At 44.0% G+C, this 17,191-nt stretch overlaps 1 protein-coding gene across 1 annotated transcript; it reads left to right on the plus strand.

The window, feature by feature from the left end:
* Nucleotides 1–720: 720 nt before the first annotated feature.
* On the plus strand, nt 721–9,681 carry slc17a9b (solute carrier family 17 member 9b). The gene is made up of 13 exons (XM_053425373.1): nt 721–1,181; nt 2,286–2,483; nt 2,777–2,916; nt 3,785–3,884; nt 4,629–4,759; nt 4,874–4,970; nt 5,726–5,822; nt 6,918–7,005; nt 7,104–7,138; nt 7,283–7,398; nt 8,243–8,298; nt 8,397–8,426; nt 8,785–9,681. Exons 1-13 carry the CDS (start codon nt 1,048–1,050, stop codon nt 8,961–8,963), a joined length of 1,401 nt encoding a protein of 466 aa, XP_053281348.1. The 5' UTR covers nt 721–1,047; the 3' UTR covers nt 8,964–9,681.
* Nucleotides 9,682–17,191: the final 7,510 nt, after the last annotated feature.

Genomic DNA, 17,191 nt, shown 5'->3' on the forward strand with positions numbered 1-17,191 from the left:
TACACCATTAAAATTATGTTTTTATGATGATGCAACTAACACCCAATGACGGGAATAGTCACACATTGCCAGGCCTAACTTATCTTTGAAACTCATTGAGGTCAGTGAAATGATCGACTACCAAAAGGCAAAACAAAACATCCTGACCATGCCTTTGTGTGGCAGCCAGTGCTACCAGGGAATCTGTGGTAATTAGTTATTAAAAAAGTAAAATACCCTTTACTTAGTTTGAGGAGTGCAGGAGCTCACACCTCCTTTGATGTCCCTGTGTGCATGTTCCACTTCTGACCTTGTCTCATTCATCTACCTCCCTCCTTTTTGATTGAATGTTTATCTCACCTCCTGATTAAAAAGTTATCTCCTGATATAAAAGTTAACTGTGCTGTTACTCTAACACATCCACATACTGGTAGGACAGATGCTAATAGTTTGCTCAATGCAGATCATTCCATGACACGTGTTTACAAACAGCCTCTGTGCACAGTTCAGTTCCTTCAGTCCAGGCTCCATCATCGTCCTCCTCATCGGTGGGGACTTACAGCAGAACTCATCTTCCTCACCTCCATCTATATATAACTATATAAAGTGCCCCGTCATGGTCAGACACGGAAGGGGCCTCAGCCAGATGCTTCTCTGGTGACACACAGTAATGGCTGCAGCCGGCTGACTAAGGTCTCTACACTACAGGATTGCTGAAATCACTTCCTGATGAGCCCTACCGATGAGAAGGAGAACTGCGGGGCTGAGCTGGAGGAGGAGGAGGCTGGGGGAGAAAAACTGACACGTGGATTACTCCTCCTCGGGCATCACGAACACCACTCTTCCTCCTCCAGCAGCCCAGCTCCTCCGCCGCTCGCTCGCTCGCTCGCCTTCCTCCGCTTCAGGTCATGGATCCACACGGTGCAAAGCAGGGATAAGACCGCGCGGAGACTCCTGCGTCCTGGTCCCAGCGTCTGCGTCGGCTCACCGCGCGTAAAGAGACTCAAAGTAAAATCTCGACTGACAGAGAAGGAGGAGGAGGGGGGGCCGCCGTTTACCTCGCGTTGAATGGCAGTTATTCAAAAATATGGCAAGAACTATAGTCCAGATTTGGTCTGTCACAAGGAAAACAGTCCGCCAGAGAAGAGCGGAGTCCCGGCGGGTCACAAGAAGTGGCCTGAGCACAACACCCACTGGCCCAGGTAACGTTATTCTATTCTAACCCCTGATCCTCTATTCAGCTGCTGCCCGCTTGTCGTGTTCTCCAGTTTCCAGTTTCCAGCAACTATCGCATATTAACCTTGAACACTTCTGATTCTCTGATAGTTAAATAACTCTCTTTCCTTGTAATTCAGGAATCCTGCAGCAAAAACACAGAGAGTGACAGCAGTGATGTTACAGTCAAGGTCCAGTGCTCTTGAGATTTGAAGTTGTAGGGCCAAATAGTTTATGAGTAAGGAAGTGAGTCATGTTTCCTTTATTAGAAACGAATACAATACAAAAAACCTTGTTAAGATAAGAAAATATGAGCGAAAATGTACCTTTTATTTGTCCTTTATTTACAAAAAAGCAGAAGTAATGCTACACATACAAACAGGGCTTTTGTTTCAAAGATCTGCGATACAGAGATGAGGATCAAAGTTATGTTCCCGTGCAATTTGTCATTTCTTTCTAATATAGTGAGTGTAAAATGTGCGGGAGAACTTTCCTGACTTAGTTTTCAGTGTAATTTATTTATTATATTGTTGTGACATCATTTTGTTAAATGAATTCCCCTGTGGGCATATTGTAGAAACTTGCATACCTTGAGTATAAGAAGGCTATTTGGCCGATAATGAATAGTCGGCAACCAAACTGGTTTAGGTGGTCCCACTCCTTTTAGTTATATAAGTTCTGGACTAATTTTGTTTCCAGATGTTGCCTTCATCCTCCATCTGTTTATTATCTGCACAACTTATCCTTTATCCAGCTGATATTGAGCCAGAGGTGGGCTATGGCTACACCCTGGAGAGGTCACCAGTGTATCTCAGGGCCAATATACAGGGACAAACAACCATTCACACTAATATTGACACTGATAATTTAGAACCTCCCATTAACATAACTCCTATCCCCAATGCCATTGGACTGTGGGAAGAAGGTGGAGTACCCTGACAAAACACAGAAACTCCACACAGAGAGACCCCGGCCAAGCTGGGATTCAAACCAGGAAACCTCTTGCTATGAGGCAACCGTGCTGGGATGGACTCAGGCTCCATCTGCTCCAACCAAACTCGAATAACTTGACCCGTTCTCCTCCCGCGCAGGCCGGTGGCGAGGGTATGGACCGTGGTGCTGCTGTTCGGGACGTGCCTGCTCTACTGCGCCCGCGTGGCGATGCCCATCTGCTCCGTCAGCATGGCGGAGAAGTTCAACTGGACCAAGAGGGAGTCGGGCATGGTGCTGGGCAGCTTCTTCTGGGGCTACTGCTTCACCCAGGTGCTCGGAGGCTACGTCAGTGACAGGTAGGAAACTTGGTCATGTTGTGATCCGACCCCATTCTGACCGGGAAACTTGTTGTTAGTTTGTCTCTGGTTTTAACCCCCTGCTGATCAAACTGCCAGTTGTGTTTTTACTCCGAAAACAGATACTGTAGTAAATACACGTTTTAATTGTATCATCATAAACAGATGTGTTTTCTCTGATGTGCTAAGTTATCCTGGAGATCACCGTTCTGCTCTAACCCTCTGAATGAGGTAGGCCTCTATCTGAGCAGTCAGGGGGTAAAACTAATACAGGCTGTGTCCTTTGTTTACAGAGTGGGAGGTGAGAAGGTCCTCCTGCTGTCTGCAGCGGCCTGGGGCTCGATGACCGCCTTCACACCCATCCTGGCTCAGTTCTGCTCCCAGCCCATCTTCTCCATGACGCTGGCTCGCTTTCTCATGGGCCTGTTGCAAGGTCAGAGGTGCTGCATGAATGAAGTCAGTGACGAGGCATAATTGCTCTTTGCAGACCTGTTAAAGATTGGTCTGCGTTTGTTTTAAGATCTGGAAGGATGACATTCTCAAGAGTCTGTTGTTTCAGTACTTCCATGGGTCTTAAGTGTGTGGCTCCTAAATTTCCCTCAGGATCAATAGAGTATCTAGCGCTCTATCAATCGTTCTATCTATCTATCTGTTGTCGTTTCAAATATCAAACTCAAATCAACAAATGAAACAAGCAGAACTTGTTGCTGTGAGTAATCCAGGATGTGGTTGGACTTGTCTTTTGTCAAGACGCTGAAACACATTCTCTATATTTAGATTTTGTTTCCTTTGTCCTTCCTTCTTTCATTTTTGCGTCTGTCGTGTGTTCGAATCGTCATCATCCCATTTGTGCTCTAAAATAAAAAATAAAAAAATTTAAGTTAGCATTCTATATAAAGAGGAAGATGATGACCATCCTATTTATTGATTATCCACACAATGCATAGACCTCTGCTGGTGACCAATAGGAACTACAACATCAGTGACATTCACCATCTTTACTTTCTTTGCCTTGAGAACATAAATCAACATTCTTCGTAGGTGAGATCCTAAAACTTTTCGCAGCAAGCTTTTATTGCACAAGTAAAAAATGAGCTGCTCCCATGTCTGGATGACAAACACTAAATCCCTTCCTTGAACATTCACCATGTTACACGCACAAAATCTATAATTTCTCCTCAGATCTACATTAGTTTTGTGTTACGGCGTGGTAAAAATCAATTTTTTCAGCCACACCTCAAATTATTTTTGAGGACTTCTTCCTAAACTCCGGCTGATGTTGTTTTCTGTGTTGATCTCAGGAGTTCATTACCCCTCCCTTGCGAGTCTGTGCTCTCAGAAGGTGGTGGAAAGCGAAAGAGGCTTCCTCATGAGCACCGTGGGTAGCGGCTCCTATCTGGGGTGAGTCAACTGTTGTGCAATAAGTGTTTGTCACAGATCCCCCATTGTAATGTGCAAAGAGGAGCTGATTGTACAGTTGTGTCTATTGTGATGTGTCAGGCGTGTTGGTTTATCCTAAATATGAGAAGATGAGCCGAACTCGGTTTGTTCAATCAAGTATTTATTTAGGAAGCAATGAACAGGTATGAATCAGCAAAACAATGGGCATCCAACAAGTCACATCAGAACACATCAACCAGCCGGCGCCTGTCTATTGTATAACAGTAGATCTTGGTTCTTCCTCCTCGAAGTGACAAGGAGCCACTCCCAAGGCCTTGACACAGCGGATGGCATGTGGGCCAATGGTGTTGACAACTGGAGAAAAGATTATTGTGTTCTTGCTATATCAAAACAATGTTCTGTTTGTACAGACATTCAAAACAATTTAACCGAAACAACGAAACAAAACTGTGACGCAGACACATTCTAATTTTCAAGATTAAACACTTGGAAGGAAAAAGTTATTATTAATCATTTGCGTGAAGGCCTTATCGGGCTCAAACTGCTTCTATCTTTATTCATTTAGAGTTGAGTCAGACAGAGAATATAGCTAAAATATTGAAATCCTGACAGATGTCACAATCACTGCTAATACACGTTTCTGTTTTAATTTAGTACGTTACTGTCTTGAAACATCTTTTTACGAGAGTGTGTTTGCCTGACTTGTCGTGTCTTGTCATGACCCCTGTCCCCCCCCCTCCCCAGCACTCTCTTGATCGGAGGGGCCGGCTCCCTCATGTTGGACCTGTACGGCTGGGAGAGTGTCTTCTATGTTACCGGCCTCCTCTCAGTGGTGTGGTCCTACTGCATGTGGAAGTATCTACTCAAAGGAGAAGGCAAGCGAGGCTTCAAACCGTCTGCACTCCCCTGTCCTGCGGCTTCTTATTTGTATAATTAGAGTCAGTGTCCTCTCGGACGCCCACGTGACTGTGCCTGTGTGTTTTCTGCAGGGCCTATCATCACCCTCGAATCCCTGGGAAGCGGTGGGCCCCAGTCCAAACTGACAAAGAGACACTGGTTGCGGCTCCTCAAACAACCTGCAGTCTGGTGAGATAACCTTAAAGGGCGCATGTGTGTGTGTGTGTGTGGTTGTGAGCCCGTGTTCAAGCCTCGCTCTGTGATTGTGTGTATTTTGGGTCGCTGTTTGTTTGATCTTAAATGCAAATGATTGAGCAACTGTTGTTTAGTTTGTTTCACAGAGCTTGAGTCAGGCGGGTCTCCTGTAATATTGTGGCTCGGTTACAGCAACATCCAAAACCTGAAATTCCACTTTAATTATTGTGTTTTGCAACCATGGAAATGAGAGTTAGAGGCTGGTTTAGAAAGAATACTGGAGGATTGTGGAAGAACATGTCCCAGTTTTGACAGATAGCCCTGTCATGTGATTTCTGTTTCTGCAGACACGGATCCAGTTTATTATATGTGCATATTTACGTCTGCTGTTGTCTCAGCTGTCTGTCAATGTCTCCGGAGTTGAGTTCCTCCGTCTTCTTCGGGTCTGTCCCCATAACCAAGATATTTCCTCACGTCAATGCAGCTGATAGGCTCCGCTCTCAGCCACACAGAACCTCTGTGGTTTCATTTAGTTTGAGCCACCTTGAGAGAAACAGATTAGAAGAAAGTTGTATGGCTCCGTGATGCCTTCCTCCACACGGTACTCACCTTTATAAACATCATAGACAGGAAAATCACAGAGTGTGTTTAAACAAACAGGACTTGTGAGCAGATAAGAGTTGGTAAACACAAATGTGGCTGCAATGCACTTTTTTATGACAGTTTGTCTCTTGTCGTTTGCTGAACAGTGCCGTGATCGTTACACACCTTTGCACCGCCAGCACCTTCTTCACTCTTTTGTCCTGGCTGCCAACTTTCTTCAGAGACACCTTCCCGGATGCCAAGGTAAAGACGGCTTCTTCACATATTTGACGTCACAGTGACGGGATGTAATAAAGAACGACTACACCTTGATTTAACAAGACAAATCATCTACAGTCGGGCTCAGAGCCTTATTGACCTGCTGTCTCCTTGAATAAATAAAAGACTACACCTTTGTTTCAGAGGTCAAAGAGGCCACAGTGGTTCCTGGGACTCTGACATTATACTCAGTAAACAGCATTTGCTTTTTTTTTTACTTGTACATAAAGATTGACAACAGGTCTCCACTCCCTCCCACTATCAGGAAATTAAGCCAAAGTGACCCAGATGCAAATGTAGCGATCGTGGGCGTTTGTCTCAAATGTCAATCATGACATTTCACAATTTTTGTAAAGCATCCAATAACTAATTAAAACCAAACTTACCGCAAACATGAGCACTTGAGCATTTATCAGTGTAACAAGGGCTTTTTTAGTTTTGTCCGTGTCCCATCCACTAACAATGAGGAGGCGGGATTTATGACCTATACCTCAGCCAGCCACCGGGAGGCGATCAGAGCAGGTCCACCGGGCCGCCATGTTTTTTTCAGTAGTCCAAACTGGACAAACTAAACACCATTTGGGGTTTTATGACAAATCGAGGCTACCACGGGTTCTACTTCATGTTTGGAAGGGGAGGGTGAGGTGAGGGGTATTCAGCTGCAACACGCAACTCCACCACTAGATGTCACTAAACTCTACACACTGAACCTTTAAAACGCAAAGTAGTGTTCGGCATTCTAATTTAGCATCTTATTAAACTATCATTTGCTAATCAGCACTGAACACAAAATGCCGCTAAGGTTGATGGGAAGGTTTTCCAACCAGAGGACATTTCACAGAAAAACCACAATGTCAGCCAGATGGGTGCGCCACAGAAAAAAAGCATGGCAGTCATGATGACGCCACATACTGAGGTCGATCGATCGACCATGTGACCTTCTAACTGACATCACTGTCCGTAGAGTGAAAAGCCCAACAGCACAGCACACTGTGACTTAGTAAAATAACCCAACACTCAGTGTTCCCTGCTGTTTCTCTTCAAGTTCATTCATGCCCAGATAATGTGTTGTCCTCGCAGGGTTGGGTGTTCAATGTGATTCCCTGGTTAGTGGCCATCCCCTCCTCCCTCCTCAGCGGCTGCCTGTCTGACCACCTCATCAGTACAGGTAGAGGAACGGGTTTCACACACAAGTTTAAATGTATGTAGTCATTGTTAAGCCAGCTGTTTAATTCCCTGTCCTTACTTCTCTTTTGTTCCCCTCAGGCTTCGATACGGCCTCAGTGAGGAAGTTGATGCAGGTAAAATATTTGTAATGATTAATCTGGGTGTGTCGACTTTCTATTCTCATTGTGTGGTTAATCTCGCTCCTCTTGTACATAATGAAACCTATTTGTATTTGATTATGTATGTGTGGTTTACGTGTGCATTCATCCATCTGTTAGTTCTTCTCCATGGGTGTGTCCAGTGTGTTCACCCTCCTTCTATGTGGCAACAACACCTTCCCTTGGGCTGTAGCATTTGTGTCTGCCACCATGGGCCTCACCACCTTCAGTCACAGGTACCGGCAGCCACCATGTCCTCACACTCCTCCGTCTCTGCCCCTGAAACTAAAAACTATTTTTAGATTTAAATGTGGTGGTCCCCAAGGGTCAGTTTGTCAGTTTAATGTTCGGTCAATTTCAGTTTTGCCCAATCAGTGCCTGTTAGTCATTGATTTGTCTTAGTTTTGTACAGTCGAGTGTCAAACAATTAGGTAAAATTGTCATAGGTCGTTGACCTTTTTACTCTTCGGCTCTTTGCCTGCTAAAAAACGGTCATTAATTTGTATGCTAATTCTCAATATGTCCTTAATCCTCTTAGTATTCTTCAAATATTTAAATGATCATTAAACTTATAATTTAAACTGTAAGTATTTGTCCTTGACTTAATCCAAACTGAGGGACCAACACGTGTGCAAGAACATACTAAGTCAGGGCGTGTAAGCACTTGTGGTGGATGTGATACTGTGTCAGAAAGTATGTAGAAGTTTGAGGAAGTGTCAGGTTTTTAAAAACGTATGAACCTGAAGGACTGTAAAGTTTGTTCTGTTCTGATCTGGTATTTTCTTTGTTAATAATCGTTTTTCTGATTATATGATATCTTAGTAGTGTTGTGATATTTTTAAGTATTAAAATAATTAATATTTATTAGTCATTAATATGATTTGTACAACATAAGCTGCACTTTTGATATGTTAAAATATCAGATGTTTATTTCTACTACTGCAATATTTTTCATATTCCTCCAGCAACTGGAACTTTAAGTTCGATCGGTGCAAGAAACTATTTTTAGTCAGTTGATAGTTTAGCACCTTATAAGTAATGATATTATAATATAACAATGATTTTACTTCATGTCCACAGTGGGGTTTCTGTTAATGTTCAAGATCTCGCTCCATCCTGTGCTGGAGCACTATTTGGTAAGTACTTAAAGATTTTTCATTAACATGAATCTATTTAGCACTGACCTGACTGAAGTTTTAAATCTAACATGTGTGTATCTGCATTCCTCTTCCAGGTGTTATGAATACATGTGGTGCTTTCTCAGGTGAGACAAATATCTGTGATACATTTTTCTGCAGCAGCTTCTAAATTATTGTGTTTTTCTTGCCTTTAACAATCTATAACGTGAAATTATTCATTGACGTCTCTGAGTTTCCAACCCGCCGACGTGTCTCCCGTCCGTCACCCTGGCTCATGTGCGATGCATATTTCATCAAAGGAGCGTGATTGAGTTTGTGTCAGATGAATAATAGAGGGAGCGGAGGATGACAGGTGTGGTCCTGTGAGGGACGCTCAGCGGACTGCGACACTCGTGGAAAACTAAAGTGAAGCTTGTGTGTGCTGCCTTTGTGATAACGTGTTACTCAGTGCGACCGTGTGTGTGTGTGTGTGTTTCTGTCCAGGGGTCCTACTGGTGTATTTCTCGGGGTATCTCATCGAGGCCACAGGCTCGTGGGCGTCTGTGTTCGCCCTCATCACCACAGTCAACGTGCTGGGCCTCTGCACCTTCCTGGCGTTCGCCGAGGCCCGCCGGATGGACATTGACTGTAGTAAGGTGCGCCACCACAACATCCACATCTAGATCGTTAGTCATCAGAGCGACCGGAGCGCCATTCCTCAAGGGAGAGTGTGACCTTGGGGCGACCGGGAGCTAGGACACGATTCACTTTGGAGAACTCAGCCAATGGACGGCAAGTGGCGCATCGGAGGGAGCCTGCATACGACACCTGGAAAAACGGACAGGTCTGGTTAAAGGAGCACCGCAACAGTTACTGAACAGCACACAGCAGAGTCGGCACAACGACAAATCACAGGGAGCAAAGAGCAAAACACGGCGGTGTCAGTAGCTGCTCCGACAGTTCAGGGAGGATGTGGAGTGGGAGAGAAAGAAATCATCGGGTTCTTACACGGTTGCTGGTCTAACTGTTTACACCTGTTCCAGAATGTGTGACTCTCGACTGTTGTTGGAAAGCGGCGGCTCGCTCTCGGTGTGTCCCTGTGTGTCGGAGGAGCCCTGAGACTGATGGATGTGTGAGACAGCTGCCACAGAGCAGGGTGGTGTGTGTTCTTGCCCTGCAGGGAGACGCTGTGCCACACGCAGGGAGAGTCCAGCCTCCCGTATCCGAAGTCTCTTATTAGTCGAGCCCCACTCTACCCATCTCCACCAGAACCGTCTGATTGACAGCTCATTACCCGGCCACTAATCACACTGCAGGCGCTCCTAATGTCCCCGTACCATTTGTCTACCGCATCTCCATGGTTACGAGCTCATCCTTACCGTTACGGCGCAGTGGGGGGGGGGGGGGGGGGGGTCACGGAAAGCTCTGTGGCAACATGACCAAAGGTTATCGATTTATTTTTATTCTATTTTTCTATGTGGACGCATGGAAAAGAAATACCTCACCTAATTATTTTGTGTGCTTTATTTATATGGCTTTATGACCTTTTTTGTTAATTTTTTTTAGAAAAAAAAAATATATATATATATATTCAGATAGATAAGAGAAAAATGAAATATTTTGATGGGACAATGTAAGTTACTGTATAAGTGTGATGGCGCCTGGAAAACTCAATAGAACGTTCTGCAAGTTTAGTGTCTTCACTTGTTCTTCTGCTCTGACCCGAACTTTCCCGTCTAAGGAGGCAGCATCCACGGAAACACAACCGTCCACATAATCATCTCAAACGTTTTTGCGTTAAATAAAATACAAAGTTATTATGCACTTTACATTATAGTAACTCTTTAGACGGGAAGTGATGTCAGTACATGGGGGGAGGGGGAGGGATCCTCGTCATGGCGTTTTAGACAAATCAAAGTTTTCTCACTCTATCTCCTTTTGCTAGTTGTAATACTATTGTCTCTATGATTACACACTGATATGATGAATATCGCAGTGCAGGGGAAAGCACCAACAACCACCGTTAACTTACCGGAGAGGATTTGTTATCATGTCCTTACTGCAGAGAATGTAGCAGCACAAAACTAGAAAGGATCGTTTCATTCAGCCTCCACGACGCAGTTTTGCAATTTGTGTTTTACACTCAGCAGATTTCACGTCCAGTTTAGATGCTCACTTGACGCGTGTACCTTCTTTTAAATCTGTGCATTTTGTATTCTTTGTCTAATTTAAGCGATGAGAGAACTGCGGTCACACAGTATCAGCGATAGTTGCACGTTGCCATTGTTTCCTCGGTTGCGGGAGTTGTGTTGCTTATGTCGCTTGTCATCGTTGATTACATACACAGGCGTGTATCTTTTGGTTGAACATGGTGTCTTTACAATTCTAATATAGGAAATGCCCATTATGGTCAGTGGTTACACTAACATGGGAATAAGAAATCAACTATCGAGCTTGGAATTTCCTATTGTTGGAATTTAGAATCTGTGCACACACCATGTTTGAACGTGAATGTTGCCTTGACCATTCAGTTACACAATCGAGTCTATTTATATAAAACTGCTGCACAAATGAATGAGCCTTCAACTTTTTTATATCAGCCTTTCTTCTTTGAATGCCGCACATTCCTGAGATGTTTAACTCAGCAGATTTGCATTGATTTCCAGTTGCCTTCACTGCTTGTCCTCTTTTTGTGTTACTGTGTCGATGTTGTTCTGCAGAATGTTAAGATTTACACGACAAATAGCTGATGTTCTGTTCACCAACATATCTCACTGTAGGTTCCTGAAAGCCTCACTGACAAATAGATTTTTGATAATGTATAATATATATATATATATGATAAGAAAAAAGGCAAGAATATGCAGTATTCCAATGCTTTTAAGAAATGTTGTATTTAAAAGCATATATTGACTTTGAATAAAAATATATTTTGTCAGCATTAATGTGTATCTTCAGTGTGCTTCAGCATGTCTTTTCTCTGTGGTGCCACCGAGAGGCAGTGTGGTATTAATGATGAGTGGAGCTCGTCCAGCTTCATGAAACTGTACAAACACTTTCTGTCTGCAGAACAGAAGACATCTCTTGTTATCGCTCTGAGACTTTTCATTGAGTTGACTTCAGATTTACAGCAAATACTATCCACGATTACAAAAGTATTATCATGCACCTACATTCACAGATCAAGAATAAAAAACAAAGGTTCTTTATTAAATCATTAAAAGATCAGTTTATGTGCAGATGAGTTGCCGGTGCTGCACGTGGATCAGCTGCGGAACAGGTTCTGCTGCGGGTTCACACTCCCCGCTCACTGCAGGCCCAGACTCCGGGTCCGAGCCAGCAGGACGTATACGGTGGCACCATATGGCAGGATGCTGTGTGCCATGTTGGCGAGCTGGCACTGCCCACGTGCGAATGGCCAGACGCTTGTCAACCCAGCCCACTCCTCCTCCTGGGACCAGAGGCTCGGGTTGCCATGGAGACGGGCGGCTTGTCGCTGCCGCGTGGCGATGAAGAGAAAGGGAGGGGGGGGGGGGGGGGGGGGTCACAAGTGAGTGAAAGTAACAAGTCAGATAGAAGTCAGTGGAGTGGAGTGGAGTTGGCACCGAATTTGGCTTTTAATGCCCAGTTCATACAAAAAAACAGCCCTGGTGTTAAAGAAGTGGTCACTTGCTTATTGGAGTGCTCTCGCTGACACAGAATGGTGTTGTAAAAGCAGACATAATAATCATGATGAGTGGCCCACTATTTAATTAGCAGAGATGAGACGCTTTGAGGGGGAGTGTGAGGGAGAGACGGGGGGGGGAGATAAACCCTCCCCCAACTTGTCGGCTGGTAAGAGTAACCCAGTAAAGGCAGGCTCCATCCGAGAGGAGCCGGGGATACATGTAAATGAAATAGCCCCATTAATTAGTAATTAACATCAAGTTAATGACATTTCACTGTGTCGCCATCTCATCCTGTGTCCTTCCTCTGTGGTGGAGGGGCTGTCTCTGTGGTGCCTGATCTGAATGCTAATTAGTGCGGGGCTGAAGTGCCATACAGGGATACCTAATAATATAGAGGCCCAGTTAAAGACTGGTCATTGTGTGGGGAGGATTAATCACTTTGTAGTAATAGATCAGGAGGCTTTATAAGTCTGCCACTCCTTAGAGGGCCGTGATATCGAGGGCCATTGACAGGTTTTATGTGCTAATTGCGTTGCGCCTGTTAGCCTAATGTTGGCTTATCCCTCATGACCGAGAACTACTTTTCCCCATTCTTCTATAGTTTTCAAAATGGATCCAAGAAATATTTCTGTTAAATGAGAAGAAAAGGGTTATTGTGCATGATTGTGGGTCCTTGTGGCAGTGGGTGTACGGTCTGGTTTGGTTCGGGTCCCCTCCTGATCCGGGATCAGCTCAGTGTCAGAGCTGCTTCTACATGAGTTGACTGCAGCCAGGTGCTGCGTCTCTGTGAAGCCTGATAGAACATGAAGTCAGCTCTCTGTGCACAGCTGGAACGGACACGTCCCAAAATGAATCCAAACTGTCCTGCATTGCAGTTTTTCCTCTGTCTCCGTTTTATGTTTCTCTCTCTCTTCCTCCGTGTCTCCGATGCCCTCCTTCTTTCTCATCTCTCCTTTCTTTCCAAACTCGGTTCTGATTCACAATTGACCCTTTAAAGATGTCCCCTGATGCCAGAGCACGTCCACCATTAGCACATCACTAACACACACGCACATGCACACACACTACCAAATATGTTGATTTCCGTCAATTAAACCCCATCAGCTGTTTGCCTCCTGCTAGACATATGGCCTGTGTTAAATATAAAGAGGGAATGGAGCCGCCATTGAGAGGGGGCATCATTTTAATGGAACCCTGAGGGACAAGACCCACACCTGCGCAATAATAACATTAAACCATGCTTAACCCACTGGCCAGATGAGGACAGTGTTAGTTTGTGTGTGTGTCTGTGTGTGTGTGTGTGTGTGTGTGTGTGTGTGTGTGTGTGTGTGTGTGTGTGTGTGTGTGTGTGTGTGTGTGTGTGTGTGTACATGCACTCGCCACTTGTTATTCATCTTCCAGCAGAACAAAGTAATATCCAGCACTGACAGTTGAACAGTGGAGCAAATGTCTGAATCCTTCTTTGCGATGAAGCTTTTCTCTTCTTCAGAGACACACCAGTTTTTTTCAGCCTCTAATATTGGTTTTATATTTAAGCACAAAAAAAAACTAAGAGGCAGAATTACACTCTCCCCTGCAGTCACAGTGAGAGAAGAGAATTTATTTTGTTTTTCCGTTTTCTTATTTTGCCAAATGAGCGGATCTGGAGTTCACAGGTCCTCAGTCATAAATGTAGACGTGTAACAGGGCAAATGTTAAGAAATGTAATTATAGAAAACAATATGGTGTCAGGCCTTTGGCACCGAGCGTCAGATGCTCTGTTTTAAGAAGAGAAGAGAGCAAAGGAAATCTCTAACCCTAACCCTCTTAGTGAGATAAATGGCAAATCTTTCAAAGGAAAAGTTTATCCCACTAAGATCTTTTTACTGAGACTGTGATTAGTAATCATGGAAATCATTGTTATTTTTCAATCTGGTCGTTCATTTCTAATTAGGTTAGAAGCTTGGTCTGTAAAATATCAGATATGTTAACATTCAAATTGATCTTTTTGTTTGACCAGAAACAACCGGAAGTTATTTACATGTATTACTTCACATAACATGAGTAAAAGTAACAAAGCCGAGGAGCTGCAGCCACAGAACATTCAGCATTTTGACTCAACTATCTAAATAACAAGCTGACTAATTCATCAACTTGTGGTTTCAATTCAGATCTCACTAGATGCGTGGACATGTCAAACTGAACTAACACAAACATTCTGTCCCTTGCTATGTTTTCTAAATTTATTATATTTGTTTATTCATGAACATTATGACAATGAATGAAGATAAGTCAGGTGGAAAATCAGTTTAGGAACCAATAGTAAAAAATGTTGTTCCTGAAGTAAATTAAATAAAATGCTCTATAGTGCTATAAAATGTTCATGATGCCGCTGATGAAGATTTTCAATGATTATCTGTGGATAATTTTGTTAATAAATCAACTCATCACATTTAAAAACTGTTAAATTAATTGTACAAAATGTCAAGAGTTTCCTGAAGTCCGAGATGACAGCTTCCTGAACATTACTCAAATGCTAAATGATCCGGATCACATCAAGGTTAGAGGCAGGACTTTTTCAACAGGAGAAAAACCTGAAATGATTATTTCTCTATTCCGCTGTCGTGTATATGAGAGCGCTTCTGGCCCTAATAATCTGCAGCATTCTGTTTGTGCATGCACACAAGGAGGTTAAATACCCCACCCCCCCTGTCGGGCCCCCCCACCCCAGCCCTCTCAGTACCCCTCCACTCATCTGTTCCAGCTCTCCCTGGCTCCACAACGCTCACATCTCCAGCACCACCAGATCTCCCCTTTTTTCCTGCTTGCTCTTTTCTAAAGTTTGGCTGTCAATCAGCAGTGGCCTCAGGCAACAGGCACTGATGAAAAGACCCCTGAGACAAGGAGACCCAAATTAGATTTCAATAAGGACGTTGAATATTCATATCAGGGAAACATCTAAAGGTAAATGCTTTTTGATCTCCACGCACAAATATCACTTGTGTGCATTCCCAGGTCCTGGCGCTCTGGTTCTACAGTGTTGTCTCCCCCAGCCTGGTCCGGCCCCGGCCCCGGCCCCAGCTCTGTCTCTCTCCTCCGGGGGGATGCGGTGGAATAATGATGATGGAGCTACAAAGGAGAAAAAGGGCCATAATGAATGTTTATACTAAAGGGACCCAATAGAAAGGGCATCCGTACTAAGTATTCAGTAATTAGTATTTAGCAGAAGTTGATCGCAGAGTGCACACATTCAAACGCGCAGAGACACACACTTAACACACACACACACACACACACACACACACACTATCCAGGGCAGAATCACTGAGGCGTAATCATTTCCTGTGTAAACTTTAGACAGGGGAACCTCCCCTGACAGCAGCAGTCAAAACACAGTTTCATTTCTCCTGTCAACATGTTTACTTTATTTTAATAATTGAGTCCACTCAGGGTCTTTCTTGCCAAAATGTCCACAGAATTCACAATGTGGATTCTCACCTTCCTAAATACAACAGTATTCTGCTGCTCATTAGCTCTCTGCAGAATAATTGATGTCTGCACATTTTGATGTCCTCTAACCTTTTTTTTTATTGTTGTCTTACCTTGAAGTGCTTTTTGCTTGTCGACTGTGCTCGTTGTGAGAAGATCTAAAAAAGGCCAACATCCTCCTAATACCCTGAAGAGATCCTAGTGAGGATGGAAATGTGTTGGGATGGTGAAGGATGTAGGGGGATGCTTTGGGTGGGAGTGTGTGTGTGTGTGTCTGTGTGTGTGTGTGTGTGTGCAAATGCCTGAGGCCCTTTTCCCCACAGAGTCCACTCCGCTGTGGAGCACACTGCGAAGCGAGTCCCAAAATGAGACCAAAGGATGGGAACAGCATCTCTCTCCTTGATGCAGGAACGGGACCGTCCAGCTAACAGCCAGCGTCAACTTCCATCTCCAATAATCTGTCAGGAGTGACCAGGATAGTCACGATGGAGCAACTGGGACTCCGTCCCCCCCTCCGAGCTGCTGCGAAGAAAGCCGCTCTCGTCTTACATTACACTCTGGTTATTTCTTTCAACCCCCCCCCCCTCCCCCACCCTCCCCACCCCTTCCTTACAACATGATGGTCAGTCCATTGCCAGGCAATCTGCTCGGTGATGTTGTTCACACCCCCCATCGAGCCAAAAAGGAAAGACAAATCTTTGACAAGATACGAAGACTTTCCCAGGTGGTGTGTTTCACCGGTCTCTTGGTCGTACGGCTGAGGCCACGGTGTGTGTGTGTGTGTGTGTGTGTGTGTGTGTGTCTACAGTATATGATGGTGTGTTCACCCCAGGCCTTGTGTTGTGCTGCTGTGATGCTGAGTGTCACCCAGCTCCGGCCTCAGCCCTGCAGCTAGAGAAACCAGCTGTGAAACTGACAGGTTTGTCTTCTGCACTCACCTACACTCTTTCTTCCCCTGCGCACCACGCACACACACTCACACTCACACACACACACACACTCACACACACACTGATCCGCACACATGCAACCACATACACATTGGGAGGCACACACACACACACAAACACTTTCATGGCCTGAAGTTTAAGTACACATGCACACATGAGGCCCCCCCCCCCGCCCCACATATACACACACATCCACACATCCACACAGACCATCACACAAGCTGCAGGCAGTCTCTCTCATGCCAGCTACAAAAAACAGCGCAAAAGGAATCTGCTTACAGAGCTCCGATATGTCGTGGCTACGCACAACCTGAACACATTTTTACAATTTGATGAAAATCACCAGACATTTAAAACAATGTGGATTAAAAAAACAAGAGAAATATGCTTCAAACTATATTTTGCATTGAGATTTTAAGTATAATTTAAGCTGTGGGCATTTCATTAGCACCGTTTTTAATGAGCTGTAAATAACAACGTGTGTGTATTTAAGGCCTTTCACAGTCGGTCTAAAAGATCAATTAGAAGCCGGTTCCTTTTACTCGAGAAAACAAAAGACCATTAAATTATTGTAATTAATTTTTTGAAATAAAAGTCTGTTTTGAATCTATTTCAATAACAAAGAAATGACCATTGAGAGAAAAAGAAAATTACACAACAAATTGCAACAAATACTGTGTTTTATTTATTTAAAAGATTGCAAGTATTTAGTTTTTTAGCAAATTGATATCTCTTGCAAATAAGGCACCATTAAAAAAAACAACAGACACATTTGTTTCATTCTGTCTTGGTTTTATTAACCTTGATTGTGACACATTATAATTT

The sequence above is a fragment of the Pleuronectes platessa genome, chromosome 6 (genome assembly GCF_947347685.1).
Source record: "Pleuronectes platessa chromosome 6, fPlePla1.1, whole genome shotgun sequence".
NCBI lineage: Eukaryota > Metazoa > Chordata > Actinopteri > Pleuronectiformes > Pleuronectidae > Pleuronectes > Pleuronectes platessa.